Source organism: Oryctolagus cuniculus, chromosome 3, assembly GCF_964237555.1.
Source record: "Oryctolagus cuniculus chromosome 3, mOryCun1.1, whole genome shotgun sequence".
Taxonomy (NCBI): Eukaryota; Metazoa; Chordata; class Mammalia; order Lagomorpha; family Leporidae; genus Oryctolagus; species Oryctolagus cuniculus.
In genome coordinates, this window is record NC_091434.1 from 44,367,271 (window position 1) to 44,390,011 (window position 22,741).

Sequence of the window (22,741 nt, forward strand, 5' to 3'; positions counted from 1 at the left end):
GACCATGGCCTTGTCTAAATATGATCAGAGTCAGTGAACTCAGGGGGCTTCCATAGCCTTGGCAGCTCATGACAAGAGCCTAGGGTGAATACTGAGGCCATAAACAAGAGTGTCAATTTGTTAAGTCAACAACAGGAGTCACTGTGCACTTACTCCTCATGTAGGATCTCTGTCCTTAGTGTGCTGTACATTGAGATTTAATGCTATAACTAGTACTCAAACAGTATTTTTCACTTTATGTTTCTGTGTGGGAGCAAACTGTTGAAATCTTTACTTAATGTATGCTAAACTGATCTTCTGTATATAAAGAGAATTGAAAATGAATCTTGATGTGAATGGAAGGGGAGAGGGAGAAGGAAAGGGGAGGGCTGAGGGTGGGAGGGACGTTATGGGGGGGAAGCCATTGTAATCCATAAGCTGTACTTTGGAAATTTATATTCATTAAATAAAAGTTAAAAAAAAAAGAAATTCAATAAACATGTTTTGAGTGAAAGAATAAATGATGGACAAATAAAAAAAAAGAAATTGTAAGCAATGATTTTATCTAAATTATCTCCTGCTTATTTGGTGAATATATTGTTTGTATAATATTGTTATATTCATATTGCAACAATTTGTATGATTTTTAAAAATTCTGACCCAGATCTCATTGATTTTTTTGTTTTTGTTCCAATTTTGCTCATTAATGCTACTCTTAATTAGTTTGAAAGGACCAGGATGTGTGTTGAACACAAATAAATAACTTAACAAATAAGCTTAAAAAAAAAGAAAGAGGCAGACAGACAGACATCTTCTACCAGATGGTTTATATTCCAAATTGCCACAACAAGCCAGATCTGAGCCAGGCCAAAACCAGGAGCCAAGAACTCCATCCAGGTCTCATGCATGGATGACAGGGGGCCCTACTCTGTGGGCCATCTTCTGTTGCCTACCCAGGCACATTAGCATGAAGCCTGATCAGAAGCAGAATAGCTGGGACTGAAACAAATAGTCTGATATCATATGATGTTGTCACATGCAGTGGCTTAACCCATTTTGCTACAATGCTGGCTCCATCATACAGAATCTTAAAACGTCAAGCTTGGGGACGGGGATTTGAAACAGCAGTTAAGATGCTGCTTGGGATGCCTACATCCCAAATCAGTGGACTGTAGGGTTTTGTTTCTGATCCAGCTTCCTGCTCATGTGCATCCTGGGAGGCAGCAGATGGCTCAAGTGCTTGAGTCCTAGCCACCCGTATGGGAGACTCAGGTGGAGTTCTTTGCTTCTGGCTATCGCAGGCATTTGGGAAATGAATACCAGTAGATGGAAGATCTCTTTTCATCTCTCTCCTTTTTTCTCTCCATTTCAAATAAAAATAAATCAAACTAGGCAGAGACTAGAATTACAGTTGCCAGGGACCAGAGGGCTTTGGGTAGGTGTTAACAGGGATTGGGGAAATGTTGGTCAAGGAATATAAAACTTTTGCTTAGGTGGTAGTAATAAGTTCAAGCAATCTATTTTACATCAGCAGAGACTATAATTAATAAATACGTATTATATACTTTAAAATTGCTAACAATTGATTTCAAGTGTTCTAATGACAAAAATGTTTTTGTAATACAAGTGTTAGCTTGATTTAGGCCTTCCCACAGTATATACATATATCAGCATCATGTTATACATCACAAATGTAAACAATTTTATTTTCAATTAAAAATTGCTAGGGAACAGGTTATAAATGTAACTTTACTGTTTAGTGAGAGTTTTTGGAGTCACATTTGAAATACATACTTTTAAAAAACCTAATTTTCATTATTGTTGCTTTCAAAATAACGAAGATATTTTATGCCTGTATTTTCAGATTGAGCAGTTTAATGCTGAAGAGGAGGCATTTGGTTGGATAACGTCAACATATCCTCAACGTAAAAAAATCCAGGATGGTTTGAACCCTTATCTTCGTCTCTATGAAACTGCTGTCGAGTTTAGCAACAAGCACAGAATGTGGACAGAAGGACCATATCACAAGGTGAATCCAGACCAAGTGGAAACAGATGTTGGAAATTATTGGCGAGGACTATACAAGCTGGAGAAAATCTTCCATGATTCTCCAAATGCATTGGCAATGACAAAAAAAGTAAGAGCAAGGGTAGAAGATTTCAAACAACACATTCCTCTGATTCAAGTGATCTGCAATCCTGGTTTGCGCCCCAGGCATTGGGATGCCATGTCTGCCATTGTTGGCTACCCCCTACAGCCATCCGAGGACTCCACTGTGTTTTCTTTTTTAGAAATGAATTTGGAACCATACTTAGACAGATTTGAAGGCATTAGTGAAGCAGCTAGCAAAGAATACTCTCTTGAAAAGTCCCTGGAGAAGATGATTAATGAGTGGGATGGAATGGAATTTGTCATTCTTCCTTACAGAGAGAGTGGGACATATATTTTATCATCAGTTGATGAAATTCAGATGTTGTTGGATGATCATATTATTAAAACACAAACTATGCGAGGATCTCCTTTCATTAAGCCTTATGAAAAACAAATGAGGTAAAATGATATTTATTTCAGTGTTTTATGCTATATTATCAAAATTGCTTATAATATTTAATGTAAAGTTCTTCTGAGAGTTGATTCTAAATTTCATGCATGATATTTTAAGTAGTATATATATAAGTAGTTCATAACCTTCATTGTCTTTGCTACCATCTTAATAACCTTTTTGTTAATTTCTTTTTTTAAAAAATTATTTATTTGGAAGAGTTACACAGAGAGAGAAGGAGAGGCAGAGAGGTCTTTCATCCACTGGTTCACTCCCCAGTTGGCCACAATGGCTGGAGCTGCACCGATCCAAAGCCAGGAGCCAGGAGCTTTTTCTGGGTCTCCCACATGGGTGCAGGGGCCCAAGTACTTGTGCCATCTTCCACTGCTTTCCCAGGCCATAGCAGAGAGCCAGATCAGAAGTGGAGCAGCCAGGTCTCAAACTGGCACCCATATGGGATGCTGGCACTGCAGTGGTAGCTTAACCCACTATGCCACAGCACTGGCCCCTTTGTTAACTTCTATATTTATAACAAGAGCAGTAGAAATCAATGTTCAGATACTAATTTTTATTTCCCACGATATGATCTTATTTTTGGGCTTTAAAAATAATTTTATGCCTGTGAACATAGTTTAGAGAACATAAAAACTATGAAACTGAAAGTAATAATATCATTTAATAAATATAGTCATCTGTCACATGATGATATTTTGGTCCAAGATGGACTGTATGTATTTCACTTGTCCCATATGATTATATAACCGAGTGACATTGTAGACATCCTAGTTTCTGTGGGTGTTCTCTGTGATGTTTGCAAAACAACATTATTTGCTAACAACATATTTCCCAGGATGTATCCTTGGGGTAAAGCAGTGCATGACTGTATACTAATTAGTTGTCATAGATGATCCTTGTTTATCTATTGGAATTTCTACTCATATGCATGAAGATGGCTAATAAGTGCAAAGAATGAAAATAATGGTTTTAATCTGGAGTTTTAAGTATCAGACACAGCCAAATACATCAAAGTCTTTTCTTGTCTATCAGTGTTTCCAGTGTTTTATAATTTTTGCCAAGTGGTTTATATTTTATCTTAAAAACTAATAGAAACAAATTAGACTATAATTTTAATGTGAATTTGCATGGCAGGGGAAAGCTAAGTGCTTGGTATTATCTACTGCTGGTTACTAGTACATTATCATAAATAGGGGCATGCTCTCATTGGAGTTGGCTCATTCTCTGCTTCTTCTGCCTCCTGCCAGCTTGCTCCAATGTTCAAAATTCAATAGAAGAATTTTTAGCTACTCTAAAAGTCATATCTAGATGCATTTTTAGGGACTATGCATAATGTCATTAGCTAATGGAAAGTTTTCTGTATCAGATGGAGTAATAGGTAAGGAGGGAAGGATGGCAGAAGAAAGGACAGACATGCATGTTTTCTTGTGCATAGAGTTAAGCAAATTCACTTATAAACATTGAAAGTATTTTAAAAACGAATTTGAAAATTCCTGCCTGGTGACTTGGATAGCTCCTATTTACATTTGTTGCTTTTAATAATCTAAAATTATGGATCATCATTTACAAGAGTAATGTGTTAGTATGTACACAAAGTACATAAAGTGATGTCACTCTTATATTCTATTGCTATTGATGAGTCATTCTTTAAGGCTAGGTTATCTCTAATAGCAAAGTGATTCCAGCTGTCAAGGTTCAAATCTTGGCTCTCTTATTTATTAGCTGGGCCTGGCATTTACCCTTGTGTGCTTTAGTATCCCCATCCATAAATAGATATTAAATGGAACCTACCTCAAAGGGTTGTTGTGAAGATGGAGTAAATACACACTGACACCTTAGAACTATGCATGTAATTTCCTGAGGAAATTAAGTCAGTATTTATGTTCTTCATATTTAGAAATAAACTAATAATCTATTAAAAATTGAAATATGTTGTCTTCTCCTGAGTGCCATACTAATATTTAGGAGTATGTAGGTTTTTCTTTGAATGCCAGTTACATCCTAGAAATTGAATTTTTTTTTCTAGAAATAAGTTGTTAAGGGTCTAAATTAAGGGGATTAAAAAGAATGTTAAAGGAAATGTGTTTTGGGTATATGTTACATTGGCTCAAAGTTCTGAGTATTCTTGCCCTGAGAATACCTTTATTATCTTCAAAATCTCATTTCTCAATTGGTACCCTCTAGCCATGGAACTGGGTCTTAGAAAAGTTTATTGTCATGACTTATACAGAAACCAGCCCATTTGTAGATAGGTGGGCTGTTAACATGTACAAGTATATCTGTATAAGCATAAATGTTGATGTTATTATTTTAATATAGATTTTGTAGGATAAATCTTGTGATTTATCATTGAATGAAACTAGATAAAAGGAAACTGGAATAATAACAACATTGTACAAAAGATTGACAATCTAGTTTTGGCTCTGAGTTTTGTCATCAGATGCATTGTTTGGTCTGCTGTTGAGGTGTTGTGTGTTGACTTTTTTTTTTTTTTTGCTTTTCAGAGAATGGGAGGGTAAGCTCCTGCTGCTTCAGGAGATTCTGGATGAGTGGCTTAAGGTCCAAGCCACGTGGCTGTATTTGGAGCCTATTTTCAGCTCTCCAGACATCATGTCTCAAATGCCTGAGGAAGGCAGACGATTTACAGCTGTGGATAAAACATGGAGAGATATAATGAAAAGTGTTATACAAGTAGGTAAAACTTTTCAAAAATATGATTATTTGGTTGACTTGCAAAAATCTGTATAACCAATTAGTGGTTTTGGTAAGTCATTATCTTTTTTTCTATGTTTTCTTTTCAGCTATTATTTTAGAATACTAGGAACAAGAAATATAATAAACAAAAGTAGATATTTTGTCCTGATTACTCCTTAAGGTCCAAACTGAATGTATGTTATTCAGTGACCTTTGGTTCTATTCGTGGTTCTTAGCAGAAGTACTGGTAGAAAGGTGCTGTACTCAGTGCATGCTGTCTCCATCTTTTTGTGACTTCCTGACTGTGGGCTACAGTGCTTCTGGTATAGTCTGCAGTAGGATTATGTCAGCATGTCAGCTACTCATTCAACAAGTTTCTCTGATAAGGACTTCAAAAAGATGAGTTGTCAAGACAAATAGATCTTTAGAGTCCGACAAATGCAGTGCATTTCAGTAAAGTAGTAAAAAATACATAAACTCTGTGGAGGAGACCTTGCAATTTAGGCTAAGTAGAAAATTTAATAAAACCATAACACTGAAAAACACAGATTTTCTTCAATTCAGAAGGTATTTGTTTACTACCTGTAGCACATAGTTTGTGTTATAAAATTAAGGTTAAAGTAGAAAAATAGGTATTATTTCATTAAATGATTATAATTTCTGCATTGATTTTTGATCAAATACAATAATATAAGATTGGAGTAGTAGTATATTATAATTTTCCTCCCCTAAGTAGAAATATGTAGATATTCATTTTTTAGGCTTTGAAAGTTGCCTAAGTACTGATAATACTGTATTGACATAAGCTATATTATTTGACAGGAAAATATCCAGACAGATAGATATGAATTTATTTAATTAGTTTCTATTTAAATATATACTTAAATCTCTATAAAACAGAGCTTTTATAAAATTACTCACACTTGAATTAATTTCAAATTTAAAGGATCTATTAGTGAGTCATTTTATAATATACTTACTTTTAATTAATTTATTTTCTGTTTGGTCTTTCATATAGTTTTCTTACTACAGTACAAAACAAACACTTATAACATGTACTATATTTGAAAGGGGATGAAGAAATTTTTTGTGGGCTTGAAAAGCAAAAAGTAAATGTTGTGTTTAGTGTCATTACTTTTTTAAACTTTTTTGAGATTTGATAAAAATATTCTTCAAAATTCCATGTAGCTCAAGAATTTTATAGATACTTCAGTGCCTAGAAAGGGGCAGCTATGCTGGGACTGACAAATAAAGGAGGCAGGTTTTTGTTCTTATAAAATTTCTGAGTTAAAAGCAAACAAAACATTATTTGCCCTCATTGCTAAGTAAGCAGAGATTTTTTTGGGGGGGTGGCATTTTAATTTTTTTTTGTTTTTGCTGCAAGACAATTTTCTTCCTCAACTCTTTGCATTTCTCTTTCTCAATATATTAATATTCAAGGCATTTTTTGCTCATGTCCTCCGTAGGTTTGAAAATAAACATGAATCTGTATCCTCTCAGGAAGTCTAATGAGCCAATCTGGGTAGTGGAGGCCACTGGATTAATTGCTCAGTATAAAACGTTATCACTTTCATTCTTAAGGGTTTCTAATGAAGATTGTCTTACTTTGCAAAAAAAAAAAAAGCTTCAAAGATTAAAAATAGAATGTAATTTCTATTGTTAATATAACTGGCTTGATTGAGACATCTTGGTTCCTTGAGGTATAAACCTGATATGATTTTCTGTTTTGGTATCTGCTACCAACTATGCTTGACCAAAGCCCCCTTTCTCACTGGAGGAGGCTCCCTTACTAGCCTTCCAGTGTAATCCAAAAATTTATATCACTTTTGCTTATTAATATAGTTTAGTCTGTGAAGACTTACTGTACTTGTTTCAGAATGTCAGTGTTCTATTCTGAGCTCTGCTTCTTCCACAATGCAGAGAAACCTGAGGCTCCAGTGTTGGGGAGACTTGGTTGGGTACTACTCTCCTGCACTCATTCTCTGCATCCTAAGTGCTCATCATTGGTGTTGGAACAAGGATAAGGTGAAGAGAAGGAGGGACAGATGGATGGGGAAGACACAGGAAGAGGGAGAGGAAAGGAAGGAAGGAAGGAAGGAAGGAAGGAAGGAAGGAAGGAAGGAAGGAAGGAAGGAAGGAAGGAAGGAAGAGAAGGAAGGAAGGAAGGAAGGAAGGAAGGAAGGAAGGAAGGAAGGAAGGAAGGAAGGAAGGAAGATCACAAAAGTGAAAACCCATTTCCTGATGTAACTGATGTTGCAAAATTGGCTGTTCTTCTTTGTAAGAGATCATAAAATGGATACCTTCCTGTTGTGGACATCCAGGCACTGTGCTTTTACTATTGGTCATCATAACTGGTCATGCATTTTGACCAGTTGTGGATAGATAAAAGGCACCCATTGGCTCAGTGTAGACAGGTGAAGAACCCAACAGGGCACCCATGTGGGTTTAGTCATCCTCCGTGAGATTTGGCAGCATCTTCAAACCTGCCTTTTGCCACTTGCTCTGATATATGTGTATTTTTGTTCCATGGTGTATCAGTATTTCACAAATCTGCACCTTAATTTCACCTGCCTTCCTTAGCCCAAAAGTGGAGTCTGAGAAAAGTAGAATTCATTACCTCTTAATAACCCTGAGCACCTGGTCCTCACCTGTGTTCATCTGGCTGTCCCATCACACCACATTCTCCTATGGTTCTTTTTCTGTTCTGGTAGCACTGGAGCTGGTCAGCACACCTGGCAGCTAAGCAGACTTCCAGCTGGGAAAGATGCTCTGTCTGTCTTTTCTGGCAGGTGAAAACTTTATGATGACTCTCAGGTGCCTTTCCCAAGGTTCAGGGGTAGGAATCAGTTAATTACCCACCAGATGGAGGTGAGAGAAATGGATAATCTCTGTTCATGTTTACTGCATTTCACCCCCAACTGTGAATTTTTGCTCAGCCAAATATTTTGTATTCCATCCAAGGCAGAAGACAGTCTTGAATTTCTCCTCAAACCCTTTTCTCTTCTAGTTCAATCCCTTGTCATACTCTGTGCTGCTCAGACAAAAACTTTGGGGTCATTCTTTTTTTTTTTTCTTTTTTTGTATAGTAAATATGACCACTTGGCACCAAGCACCTCACCTTTTTCTGATGAGCTGGAAAGCTAGAAATGACATTTCCCTGGCTGTTTAGCATCTAAATTTCTGGAAATGAATTAGATTTTCCAAGTGGACATGCTCATTTGGGATATGGAAAACATAAGTAAAACCATGGCCCTCTTGCCATTTTAGATATTTCTATCAATCCTGATTATGGACACATAACTTCTTTACTTTTCCAGTAGGATTTCAGTGTCTACCCATCAGTTTTATGGGTATTGAGAGACTGGTGATAGCAGTCTCTTGATCCTACCTTCTGATCCTAAAATCACAGCCCCCCTTATAGTTTCTTGAACTCAGTAGTCCAGTGGTACTATCAGTTTGTCCTGTTGGAGGCAGAGGTAGTAAGCCCTAAAAGGCCAGTTCCATAGTATTCTTTTTATTTTTATAATATTTATTTATTTATTTGAGAGGTAGAGTTACAGAGGGAGAGACAGAGACAGACAGAGAGAAAGGACTTCCATCTGCTGGTTCACTCCTAAATGGCCACAATGGCTGCAGGTGAGCCTATCCGAAGCCAGGAGACAAGAGCTTCTTCTGGGTCTCCATGTGGGTGCAGGGGCCTAAGCACTTAGGCCACCTTCCTCTGTTTTCCAGGCTACAAGCAGAGAGCTGGATTGGAAAAACAGAAGCCAGGATAAGATCCAGCATTCATATGGGATTCAGGTGCCACAGGCAGAGGCCTAGCCTACAGCGCCACAGCTACCAGCCCTCTATGCTGTTTTTGAAATCCCTCTAGGAAGCCCAGCCTGGAATGTATTCCTTATGGCTGTTCCAAGATTTTGTTATTCATTCCCTGTTAAATTCCTTTTTTTCTTAATATACCTAGAGAGAGTCCCTACTAAACTTGAATAAATTATCAGAACCTCAAGGATGGAAGCTAGAATTACTTAGTTGGGTTTAGGGTAATGATGTCATCCTTTGAAAAAAGGACACTTGTAGTACCTGGCATGCAGTACAAAAATTGATTATGTAAATTGATGCTCCTTGTCTTCTGGAACAGTCTGGTTCATAGGCAAGTCTTTGCTGGACCAAATGGTTAATGAAATACATAAATATGGTAGGAATTTGACATACAAGGGGTATGAGATAGGCTGAATTCATCCAAAAGCATTGATGAAATTAAAGAAATGGCATGATTCAAAGTTTCAAATTCTGTATAAAAGATATGGTCAGATAACTGAGGAACTTCTGTGGTTGTCCTCAAAGAACCTTTTATTTCTCATGGCTATAAGTTTGACATAGGCAAAAAAGAGTGATAGAGTCTAATGTTATGAGTTGCCAAATTGCAATTTAACTTAGTCCTTAACCTTCTTTCCAGATATTTTATGCGAAAGAGAGGTTACTCACTGGGGAAGAGTGTGATGGTGAGAACTGGAAATGGGGACAGTTGAGTGGATTTGATTGACTCTGGGTATGCTGACCCTCAAACTCTGCCTCCTTTGCCGTCTTTGCCAGATGCCTTGGTAGATGTCTGTAGAAATATGGGTGGAAGTGTATTGTGGTGGTGCTTGTTCAGGGAAGAAAGAAAATAAGTTAGATGTGGTCACATTTGTTGATGTGAGTTCACTTACCAGAGTCTGGTTTCAAAGTGCTTCCAAGAGAAGTGAGTTGTTCTGTTTTATTTGCTTTGTTGACTAAACTTGGCTTGTGATGGCCCATCTCAATGAGAGTGAAATGGTTAAAGATACTTGACGAAATTGAAGGAAATTAGAGACTGACTTTAAAATCTTTGTACAGAATAAGATTGTACTATTCAGAGTTGGAACTTACAGCCCTATTTTAGAATGGTCTTAAAGAACAAGAGCAAGGAATCCTTCTAGTGGCACAACTTCAATGAGTGTTCTAGGTTTTTTGTTTTTAATCTTTCTTGGATCTACATTGATGATTGTCAGTAAAAAATAGTTCCACTGAATAATTAAGGACTTAAAAGAAACAAAATTGAAAGATCAGAAAAAGAATGTCTAAAGGAGAACAATTAAAGGGTTCACAGAATAGATTATAATGTGAGCATATTGGTGTTCCATGTGAATTCTTGAAAAAAGGTGCCATTGTAAAGGGAGGCATTTAATTATATGGTTGATCAGTTGACCTATTTTGTGAATGTCAACCAGCATATGTCAGTGTGTGTACAGTGAGCTGTGAAATAAGAGTCATGTAATATATTGTCCATACTGGAGAACCTTTGAGAGTTAAAATAAGTAGTAATATAGGAAATGAAGAATAAATCAGAATTCCCCTCATCAAACTAGGATAAGTGGCCACTCTAGCTATAAACAGAGAAGTCATGATGGCATGGAGGGGAATTATGGGATTTGATTCATCATCACAAACTACTCCTCATCTACACTACTGCCAGTAACAGAAATTATTAGAAACATAATATTTCTGATACAGAGCCACACCTGGAGGGACCTAGTAACCATTTTTTAGGAGTTGACTTCAATGGTCCTGACTCAGTGGAGATGGGAGCAGTAATTTGTAACAGATGAATTTTTTTCCTCACCCCAAGCTCCAGCCAACACTATTGCTCACTTCCTGAGCGACTTATTCATTTTGTCATATTTCCACACAACATTGCTTCTACCAAGGAACTCAGATGGCAAGGAAGTGAGGCAATTGATTGATACACATGAGATTAATAGGTCCTGCTATGAACATTGAGTTTAGGAAAAGTGAAATGGCTCATATTGAAGACTCATTCACTGTATCTCAGGGAAGATAATAGTTTGTGAGTTTGAAGTGAAGTTCTTTTACATTTTTATTCTTAGTTTTTAACAGATTCAATATAGTTCTTAGATTTAATAATATATTTCTTTCCCTGCCTCCCTCCCTCTTTCTTTCTAAGATAATATATTTTTAATTTACTCTATAGTAGTTTCAATGATCTGAAACTAAAACTAAAAATGATCTGAAATTAAAATTTACTGTATATGGATGAAATGGTAATCTTTATATTCAATTATTTTTTATAGCCCTTGCCTATATTTCCTCTAAACTAGGGTCTTTTTGCTTTTTCCTTTTAAAGTTATTTGGGGTGCAGTTCTAGTATACATGCTGTATGTTCTCCACCAGCTCCAAATATATGATTTCTCCTGTCAGCAGGCTACATGGGTCTGGGAATTAAGGAGTGAAAGTCGGAATGACACTCTCACCAGTTCACTTGATAAGCTACCCGCAACAATTCGCTTCTCAGTATCTTTATTTATTGTTGTTGTTTTTTATTTTGCTTTACAAAGAAACCTTTTATTTAATGAGTATAAATTTCATAAGTACAACTTTAGGAAAATAGTGATTCTTCCCAGAATATCTGCCCTCCCACCCCTACTCCTACTCCACTTTCCTCTCCACTTCCCCTCTCCCATTCCCAGTCCCATTCTATATTAAGATTCTCGCTTTGCCAGTTGAAATCTAGTAATGGCTTTTTCTCTACATTACTATTAGTATCCAGGGGAGAGCTGCTTCTTAGTGGGGATGTTTCACTAGTTTCATTGAATAGGAAGTTCTTGATATGTTCCCTCCATCTTTTAACTTCTCTTTCCTTATAACTTTCCAGTTTGTTTACTCAATTCCAACTACATTGGTTTCCTTCTTCTCTTTCCTTTAATAGCACATACCAAACACACTGAACCCCAGGCCTTTACATTGGTTGAATTTGCTGCCTGGAGCACTGTACCTCTGAATATCTGCAGAGTGAATGCTTTGCTGCCTTGAAATCTTTCTCAGATATCACCTTTATAAAGAGGTTCACATCAAGCAATCTATTTAAAATCAACCTGCTTTTGCCTTTCCTGGCACTTCTTATATATTTTCACTTTTTTTTACATCTGTCATTTCCTGACTTATATAATTTATGAATGGTTACACTTGCTATTTATTATCTGTCTCACCCATGGAGCCTGGGATTTTTGTCTGTTTTGACCACTGTTTTCACACAAACACTTAGCATAGTGACTGGCATGTAGCAGGACCTCAAAAATATTTCTTAAAAGAGTAAATTAATAATTGAGATTAATTCTTGAATTAGTAGTTCTGAAGATTCTGCAATTATTCTGAAAAACTTCCTGTGAAAATTTGGCATTAGGTAAGTTGACTTCTAGAAATATTAATCCTAGAATGATTCTAGGTCTTAAACGAAGGATTTCTATTCCTGATGAGGTCAAAGAATCTTTTTTTTAAACTTTTATTTAATGAATATAAATTTTCAAAGTACAGCTTATGGATTACAATGGCTTCCCCCCCATAACGTCCCTCCCACCCGCAACCCTCCCCTTTCCCACTCCCTCTCCCCTTCCATTCACATCAAGATTCATTTTCGATTTTCTTTATATACAGAAGATCAATGGTGGTTTCCGTAGTGTAGTGGTTATCACATTTGCCTAACACGCGAAAGGTTCCCGGTTCGAAACCTGGCAGAAACAAACTTGTTCTTTCTCCGAAAAGAAAACCGTAGGACTCACACTTAAATGCTTGCCCCCAGAGGTCAAAGAATCTTAAAATTATAAGGGGGCTTAAAGTTTTACTCAGTTGACCCACATTTCTTTCCTTATTGAAAAGATTTAATAAGGTTCTTATCATTGTTTTCTTTTGTTTATCTTTATTCTATTTTTTAAAAGATTTATTTATTTATTTGAAAAAGTTACAGAGAGAGAAGGAGACACAGAGAAATAGAAAGATCTTACATTCACTAATTTATTCCCCAGATCGTTGCAACGGCTAGTGCTGGGCCCGGCGGAAGCCTGTAGCTTCTAATAGGTCTCCCACATGGATGGCAGGGGCCCAAACACCAGGGCCATTCTCCACTGCCCTTGCAGGCCATAAGCAGGGAGCTGGATCAGAAATGGAGCAGCCAGGACATGAACTGATGCCCATATGGAATGCTAGCTCTCAGGTGGTGACTTTACCTGCTGTGCCACAATGCTAGAACCATCAGTTTTCTTTTGTACAGGGATTTCTGTCCACGAAGTTTCGCTTCCAGAAACTTACTAAACAGACTTGAATTCAATTCCACTGAGTATACAGAACTGTTTTCCATGAACTTCCCTGGCAGCAGTAATTAGAAAGCTCTCTCTATGCACTCAAATGAGGTTTGAAGCCCTTGGTATCAGTCATTTAGTTTAGAAATGTCGACAACTGGCAAACTGTCATTTGAATTGATGAAATTAGTGATGCTTTTGAAGGAGAGAGAGAGAGAGAGCTAAAAGTTGTAAAATCTTTTGTTTAACTAGGAAATGTGTTGGGAATTCCTTTCTTCCCTTCTAGGAGACAGAAAGTATCAAGGAAGTCATACTTTTTCAAATTTCTAGTGGCTTCATGTTACAACATCCTATTGTTAAGTCCTTAGATTGTAGCTGAGTACCAGCCCTAGTTCAGCCTGAAGAGCTGTAGGTTCCCTGTGTATCCACAGGATTGACTCATCCTGCATTCACTCAAGCATTCAACAATATTCATAGAACGCGTACTCTGTACCAGGAGTTTATGGCAAAGGATTTAAAGTTAGTTTTATATTTACTATGATAAATAATCTTGCTTGAAGGATGGTGGGTTATAAAATGTTCATTTTAACTCCATAAAACTGATAGAGTGATATAGATGTCACATTCTCTCCTCCCTCCAGAGTCAGTCAGTCTCTCTCTCTCTTTCTCTCCCTCTCTCTCTCTCCCCCAGACCAAGAGAAGATGAAAAGGGTAGTTTCAAGTGTATGTGTCTGAGGCACTATATCAGTCATTTCAAGTATGTTGTCTACTTTGATCTTCATGCCAGCTTTGAGAGAGGGCTCTTATCTCTGTTTTGAAGATAAGGAAAAGATTAAAAGATTCAGGTTAGGCATATGATCATGCAAAGTCACCAGTTCCCAAGGAGCAGGGTGTGGAATAGAAACTGATTTTAGGCTCTTTCCTTTATCTGAAGCAGTCTCTATTCTCATTTTCTTACTAGGAGAGAATGAATTATTTCATTTGCAGTCTTGATATGATAATTTTAATATATTTAAAGCCCATCTACAAAGGTACATAGATTATTTTTAATAAGATTTATTTATTTACTTGAAAGGCAGAGTTACAGAGAGGCAGAGGCTAAGAGAGAGATAGAGAGGGCTTCCGTCCACTGGTTCACTCCCCAAATGGCCGCAACGGCTGAAGCTGGGCCAATCCAAAGCCAGGAGGCAGGAGCTTAAGCTTCTTCTGGGTCTCCTACATGGGTACAAGGGCCCAAGGACTTGGGCCATCTTCTACTGCTTTCCCAGGCCATAGCATAGAGCTGGATCTGAAATGAAGCAGCTGGGACTCAAACCGTGCCCATATGGAATAGCAGCACTGCGGGCAGCAGTTTTACCTGCTGTGCCACAGCGTCAGCCCCAGGTACATAGATTAATGCCTGTGTTCATTTAGGAGTAGCTTATTTGGTTCGGAGTCATTGAGCTACCTGGTTAAATGGGTTTGACCTCAGTAACTTAATGGTTGAAAATATTTTACTGGAATGCTATGTATTTCCAGAGGATTTTTTGTTTGTTGTTGTTCTTGTCTTGGTGATTTTAGTATGTGATGAAGGGAATGTGACCTTTTGTTTCAATAACTGTTTTTTAAGCTTTGAGTCTTTTATATGGAACAATAACATTGAAATAAATTCTTTGGCTGAGAATAAAACAAATACTGTTAATTTGTGAAAGGAGTTTTTCTCATTTATTAGCAACAATTCAGCTTTTTTTTTTTTCTCCCAAAGAATAGCCTACTTTTCCAGAAGGTGGCACTCTAAGAACACTCTTTTGATTTTTGAATTTAAGCATGTAGTTCTACTCTATCCTTATTTGGATGAATTGCCCACGTAAATTATGACTTGAGTCCTTGTCCTGCAGTGTGTGTGTTTAATGTCTATTTGAAACATAAAACTGTTAGGGAGGATAATAAAATGCCGTGTAAAATTTTTATACCCTTAAAGTTTATATAATCATACTGCATATTTTATATATTCCTATTTTATTGAGACAACTAGTATTAGTGATAATTATTTTTTATCAAGTTACTGTGTTTCCAAGACAAATTCAAAACAAAGAAGAAAAGTTATATCTTTCCTTTTTAGTCAGATTCCAAAGTACATTAACAAAAATACTTTTGAGACCTCTGCCCTGGAATAAAATTCCTGTGAAACAACTTAAGCTGACATGTATGGTTGAGCTCCCAGGTGTGACTGAATACCAAAAATAAGTTTGAATAGGTAATATAAAAATTCAGTTTAATTTTTAACTAGGAAAAATGCTATTTATTTAATTTCACTTAAATTTTATAAAATATCCTATGTATTAATAAATGTCTGGTTTGTACTCATGACATTTCTTATTTGGTATGATGACTGAAATCTCTGCAGTATTGTGTTTTAGCAACTCTTTTTAACATTTTTATGTTTATTTTGTGAAGAAATGTTCTTACTTTGTCAATGGTGAACATTGAGTTTGGAATTATAAGACCAAAAATAGGCCCAGCTAACAAGAACCACACAGTAAATAAAAAGAAAAAGAATTTCATTTCAGCTATAGCTAGATTTTATATATATATACACATACATATATATGTATACACATGTATTTTTAAAGATTTATTTATCTATTTATTTGGAAGTCAATTATAGGGAGAGAGAGAGAAAGCTCTTTCATCTGCTGTTTCACTCCACAGATGGCCATAACCCTGGCCCAAACCAGGAGCTTCATTTGGGTCTTCCTTGTGGGTAGAAGGACCTAACCACTTGGATCCTTTTCTACAGTCTTTCCTTGGCCAATAGCAGGGAACTATTAGTATTTCTAATGATTTTTATAAACTCAGTGTTTCCTGTATGGACATTTTATGAAATCAATAAGCTCCTTTTATTTTTTAAATAATATGAGTTCTTAAGCTCAGCTTTCGGTTGCAGTGCTTATTTTTAAATCCTGCAGCATAAAAGAAAGCTATTTTGAAAGTAGTTGATTGTATTTGAACTACTTTAAAGCAAACAGTTCACAGTGACATTTTCAGAATTCTAAACCTTAAAAGTGGAAAGTCTTACGTTGTAGGGAGTTCAGAAAGAGCACATCTTGAACTATACCATGTATAGTTCCAAGAACAGTTATTTACAAAATAAAATCTTTATAGAAAACTTCTACCCTGGCTTCTTTTTTCATCTATAGTTATAAAACAGATATTATATTTTATTATTATTATTATTGATGAATAACTAGAGTACTCTGTCCTTAAAGAATGAAAGAAAAGGGGTCACATCTCATTCTTTTTGTTTCCCTGTCTTTTCTGTTAGTTTAGACTGTATTCTCTTTTTTTTCCCTTTTGTATGATATTTTTCTACTTCTTATACTTTCCAAGTTAGAAATTATGAATAAGATGTCTAAAGATCAAGGCAACATGACTTTTACATAATTAAAGAGGCCAGGTAGACATAAAATTTGCAGGACTACTTTTTGTTTATTTATTTTTTTTAACTTTTATTTAATGAATATAAATTTCCAAAGTACAGCTTATAGATTATAATGTCTTCCCTCCCTATAACTTCCCTCCCACCCGCAATCCTCTCCTTTCCCACTCCCTCTCCCCTTCCATTCATATTCAAGATTCATTTTCAATTCTCTTTATATACAGAAGATCAGTTTTTAAAAATAAATATTCACCTTAAAATTTGCATAATTCTTGTATGATCAAATGTATAACTCCAACTATAATTTGATATATGTTAATATCTAATAATCTTAAGGTTTTTTTTATTTTAGAATAAACATGTTTTGACAGTTGTAACTATTGAGAGAATTTTGGAAAGGCTGAAAAAATCTAATGAACTATTAGAACTCATTCTTAAAGGACTTAATGAATATTTGGAAAAGAAACGTCTCTTCTTTCCCAGATTCTTTTTCTTGTCAAATGATGAACTTCTTGAGATACTGTCTGAGACTAAAGATCCCACCAGGTAAGTCACTTACATGTGCTGTAACACATGGCTAAATTTATCTGCTTTAAATTTAACTTTTAGAATAAGGTAGAATATAACTACATATATGTAATCACATTTGTATGATAATTTTCTTTAATAATATTCTAAATATTGTCAAAAATTGATTTTGAATAAGTGTTAAAAGCATAACTGGTATCATTGAAGGGTATTTTTCCCCAAATGTGATGACCTTAGGGAATGGATTTCTTATCTCCTATTTTATTACAAGATTCTCAAAGCACATCACTCCTTTACATCACAGTCAGAAGCTCTCACGATAGCTTGCAATGATACACACAGATGGTCCTCATTATCCTTTGTGTTCATCTGCTGTTAGTCATCTTCTTGTTCACTCTGTTACACTTCACCAGGTTGCTTCCAATTCCACCATAAAAAGGGCAGCCTCCTCCTTCAGTGTGCTGCGCTCTCTGCCTAGGATGCTCCTAGCCCAAATGCCTGTACGACTGCTTCCTTTACCTCCTGTAGGTCTTTGTGGAAATCTGCTCAAGCATCTGCTATCAAGGGGGCCTTCCTTGGTCATCATATTTAAAGTGGCAATGCCTCTAGCACTTTCTGGCCATCTTTCCTGAACTTGCCTTCCCTGTCTTATTTTCCTTTTGAATACTTGTTAACATCTGGTATACCCTGCAATTTAATCAATTTAATTATTTGTTTACTGCTTTTCTTTCTCTAGCAGAAGGTAAGTTCTGTGATGACAAAGACTTTTTACTTTTTCTCCCCACAGCAATGATTCCCCAGTCTTTAGAGGAGCCTCTAATATATAGGAGGCAGTGAATAGATACTTGTTAATTCATTACTTTTGCATCTGTGCCTTCAAAGTAGGAAGCAAGTAATTCAGACAAAAAGATAAATTCACTCTCACATTTCTATTTGAGATTTTATACTCTACTTCTTTTTACCCACTTGAAAGATGAATGGCATTGGTTATTGGTAATGCACCAAAATAAGGGGTTTAGTCAGTCCATCTATATTACGTTGAATAGACTAACAGTTGGGTAATGTCAAAGCAGTTGATTTAGTAAACTCTGAAGTACTCAAAGCACTAAACCTACCCCATAATTTTCAAGAAGCCTCTGAAGATCCCAGTTGAAATGACTACATTTCTGCATTCGAAGATTCTTCAGATTAGCATATTTATCTGTTGAAATGGATTTGCTCCTTATTTTACTTTTAGCAACTTTCAGATGATTGTGTTAAAAGTGAAGCCTTATACATGTTTCTTCTGTAACTCTTTTTTATTCTTTATTTTTTTAAAAGATCTATTTATTTGAAAGGCAGAGTCTATGGAGGGGAGGGAGATCCGGTATGAGGGGAGAAACAGAGAGAGAAAATCTTTCATCGACTGGTTCACTCACCAAATGACCACAATGGCCAGAGCTGGCCTTATCTGAAGCCAGGAGACAGGAGCTTCTTCCAGGTCCTCCATGTTGGTGGCAGGGGCCCAAACCTGTGGGCCATCTTTTGCTGGTTTCCCAGGCACATCATTAGGGAGCTGGATCAGAAGTGGAGCAGCCAGGACTCGAACCATATGGGGATGCCGATGTCTCTGGCTGTGGCTTTACCCACTATGCCATGATGCTGGCCCCTGTAGCTATTACTTTGATTGCAATTTTACATGTCCCTTTGTAATTATTCAATTAATGCTGACCTTCCATTTGACTATATAATCCATGTAAGAAAGATTGTGTTTTTCTTTTGTATGTGTGTTTTTGGCTTATGCTTGGTACTTCATCCCTAGTAGCATCTAGCATGAGCCTAATACTTAGTACACATATATGAATTTTAAATGAAGATTGGTGCAAAAGAATACTGGCTTTTAGGAAATATTTTAATTTTATTGACTCTCTTAAAAATACTTTTTTTCCTAATAGGGTGCAACCTCACTTGAAGAAATGTTTTGAAGGAATTGCAAAGGTAGAATTTACAGAAACTTTAGACATTACTCACATGAAGAGTAGTGAAGGAGAAGTTGTGGAACTTGTAGAGACCATTTCAACAGCCAAAGCAAGAGGTCAAGTGGAGAAGTGGTTGGTTGAATTAGAAAGAATTATGATTAACTCCATCCACAAGGTAGCTGGTTATATTTGTTACTAATTTAAGAAAAAGATGATATATTTTTAATCTTATTATAAATGAGTCATTGATAAATGTACCGTTATTTAGACAGAAATTGGAATATGAATTACCAACTCAAATATAATAGATAATGTGACAGCAAAGGCATCTTATGATAGTAATTTTGTAGTGACATTTTAAAAGTGGGAAAAATACCATCTGCACCACAGAAAACTTGGTTTTGTAGTGCACATCTCATTTCTTGTGGCTACATGCTAATTCCTTCATCACTGATTAGAAACACTTTGATCTACCAGTCTATTTTTAGTCTTGCTTTAGAATTATCTCTGTACAGATTCACATGAATTTCCTTAACATGTATAAATCTTTTTGTTCTGTATGTATTTAAGATACATACCAAAATGCTATAAAATAATATATACTTCCTACAATTAATTGTTTCCACTTCATATAAAACATACTGTCATTTGAAATTATTTTTGTAATTAGAGAATTAAAAATTATGCTAACAAATACAGATTGAGTATTCAAGTTCATTTATGGAAAGGAAATTACCCTTTTTTCTATTTTAAAATTTACTGAAACTCAGAGAGAGATACAGAGGGACAGAGAGCTCCATCTTCTAGTTCACTTCTCAAACACCCACAATGTCCAGGATTAAGCTACACCAAAGCCCAGAGCTGGAAACTCAGTGTAAGTCCCTTGGATATGTGGAAGGAACTCAAAGATTACTGAGCCAAGTTCTGCATCCACAAGAAGCTGGAGTCAGGAACTGGAACAGGGCACCATGATATGGGGTATGGGCATCTTAATTGGTCTCTTAATTCTAGGCCAAATGTCTGCCTCCCCCACCCCACCCCCCTTTCTTTTTACTGAAATGTGGCCTCATTCATCAAGAATAAGATTCATGATTGAGCCAGGAAGCATGAGAGGAGTTTAATTAATTAGCTAATTACTTTTTTTGATTCTCCTACACATTTTTGGAAAGATTAATTGGAATATAGGTGTTTGATGTTTCTATGTGCCCTTATGTTTCTTTCTCTTCTTAAATATGGTTTTAATGCTTGCCTGCATAATATTTTCCAGTAAATGTAGGATCTTTTGGGCAGTTTTCATTTTCTTCCTTACTATGAATTATATTTAAATGAGTGTACTTACGCATATAGCTTGTTTCATTGATTGAACTATTTTCTTATGATAATTTCTCACGTATAGAAACACTGGGTCAGCAATGTTCAGTTTTTATAGGCCTTGTTAGAAATAGTATTTGTGTTGCAAATGGTATTATAATTGATGTGGCAGTTAGCGATGAAATAACTTTCTCTTTGAGCACTAGTTAACAGCGTTGGCTTGGAGTATATGGTTTGCTATCTGATGTAGTATACAGTGATAACTCATTATTTTCGCGGACACCTGATACTATTTTAACTATTCTTTTATTGTTTTTATCAATGCTTAAAGAAAATATTTTGGTTGCCATTTCAAAGCATTAAGATGCAGTGGCAAAAATTATGTGAGAAATAAATATCTTTCCAAAATGTTCACATATAAGGTTGTTGTCAGTAAAATATGCAAGCAACTGCAATATGAATATGACAGATAGGAAATATATGTATTTATGTGCTGTTTTGTTTTCTTAAAGAGCTATTGCATATATATGTGGATGTTTATATATAAGATACTACAGGGAGGCCGGCGCCGTGGCTCACTAGGCTAATCCTCCACCTAGTGGCGCCGGCACACCGGGTTCTAGTCCCGGTTGGGGCGCCAGATTCTGTCCCGGTTGCCCCTCTTCCAGGCCGGCTCTCTGCTGTGGCCAGGGAGTGCAGTGGAGGATGGCCCAAGTACTTGGGCCCTGCACCCCATGGGAGACCAGGAAAAAGCACCTGGCTCCTGGCTCCTGCCATTGGATCAGCACGGTGCGCCGGCCACAGCGCGCCGGCCGCAGCGGCCATTGGAGGGTGAACTAACGGCAAAAGGAAGACCTTTCTCTCTGTCTCTCTCTCACTGTCCACTCTGCCTGTCAAAAAAAAAAAAAAAAAAAAAAAGATACTACAGGGAGATGATAATGGTGGTAGCTTTATATATAATATTGTGAAATCTTATATAATCATATTATTTCTTCCTATGTATCCATATAGAAATCCCTTTTATAATTTAGATTTTGATGTCTTCTTGTTTTTCCACAGTGTCCTTCTAGAACACATATTTACTCCATGTTCTTGACATATCTCTGCTGAGCCTTTCTATTCAGCCCACAGTTGGCTATTTTCACCTGCCCTTTCTGTGACTTCTTTGGCTTTAAAATTTTTCTTTTATTATCAATAGCCAGCACTCTGCCCTTTATCTTTGTCAGTTCTATAAATCTCCCAGGTAGACTCAAAATTTAGAATGGGGGCATCCTTATATATCTGTCAGAAAAATCTAATTTTGACAATCTCTTCTGAAATTCAAACATTGAAGTGTGTATCACCTCCTAGGTGACAGGATTATTTTTAGCTGAATCATTTAATAGAGTGTTTCCCACTGATAGATGGTTAAAAAAAAGTAGATATGTCAACCCACTGAACATATGTGGCAAAGTACATGGGCCAGACTTAAAACATGTAGCAAAGAACAAAAATTAGACTACCTGACTTTGCAGTCCTCCACTCTGTATGAATGAGTTACATATCTATCCCTGTCATCATTGCCTTGGGCATCGCACTATATGACTGAGAGGGAGTGAGTGCAACACACTGTAAGTGCAATACAGAAGGAACTTTGGAGGGATTGTGTAGTTTTCCTAAGTGTACATGTATTCTCATGTACATGTTGAGTGTGCGTGTACACTCATGCATGTGGCTGTGTGTGTACATATATGCATGTGGCTGAGTGTAGATGTACATGCATGCCTATGGCTGAGTGGAGATCAGATTGAATTAAAAGGAAATCATTATCTATGAGTTATTTGATGTATCTAAGTGCAAAAATATTTGAATTTATGTTTTACCAATAAATTATTTATGCTTGTTTTTAATCCAAATGTATTTCAGGTATCTTTAGCTAAATATGATTAAATAAATAATTGTTATAATGTGATTCACACAAATTGATAATGTATCAGCAAAATAACATGTCATGTGATATATTTGTTTTGCTCCTAAGTATATGAATAAATTTGAATTTAAATATTTTAATCACATGTCTTAAGTGAGTCTTTGTAACTGGCTAAGAATGTTTTAAAATGATGAGTAATATGAATTAATATAGTTTAGGAGTTTAGCTATTTGTTATAGAGCTGATCCAAGAAACTGTTCATCTTTAGCAATTTCT

At 36.2% G+C, this 22,741-nt stretch overlaps 1 protein-coding gene across 1 annotated transcript in view; it reads left to right on the plus strand.

The window, feature by feature from the left end:
* DNAH7 (dynein axonemal heavy chain 7) overlaps window positions 1-22,741 on the plus strand; it is a gene marked incomplete in the record, with an annotated part of 367,056 nt that overhangs the window by 124,693 nt on the left and 219,622 nt on the right. Inside the window, 4 exon segments of the mRNA XM_070070446.1 lie at window positions 1,844-2,529; window positions 5,041-5,227; window positions 17,112-17,305; window positions 19,222-19,420. Of these exon segments, the coding sequence (XP_069926547.1) occupies window positions 1,844-2,529; window positions 5,041-5,227; window positions 17,112-17,305; window positions 19,222-19,420 (1,266 nt within the window).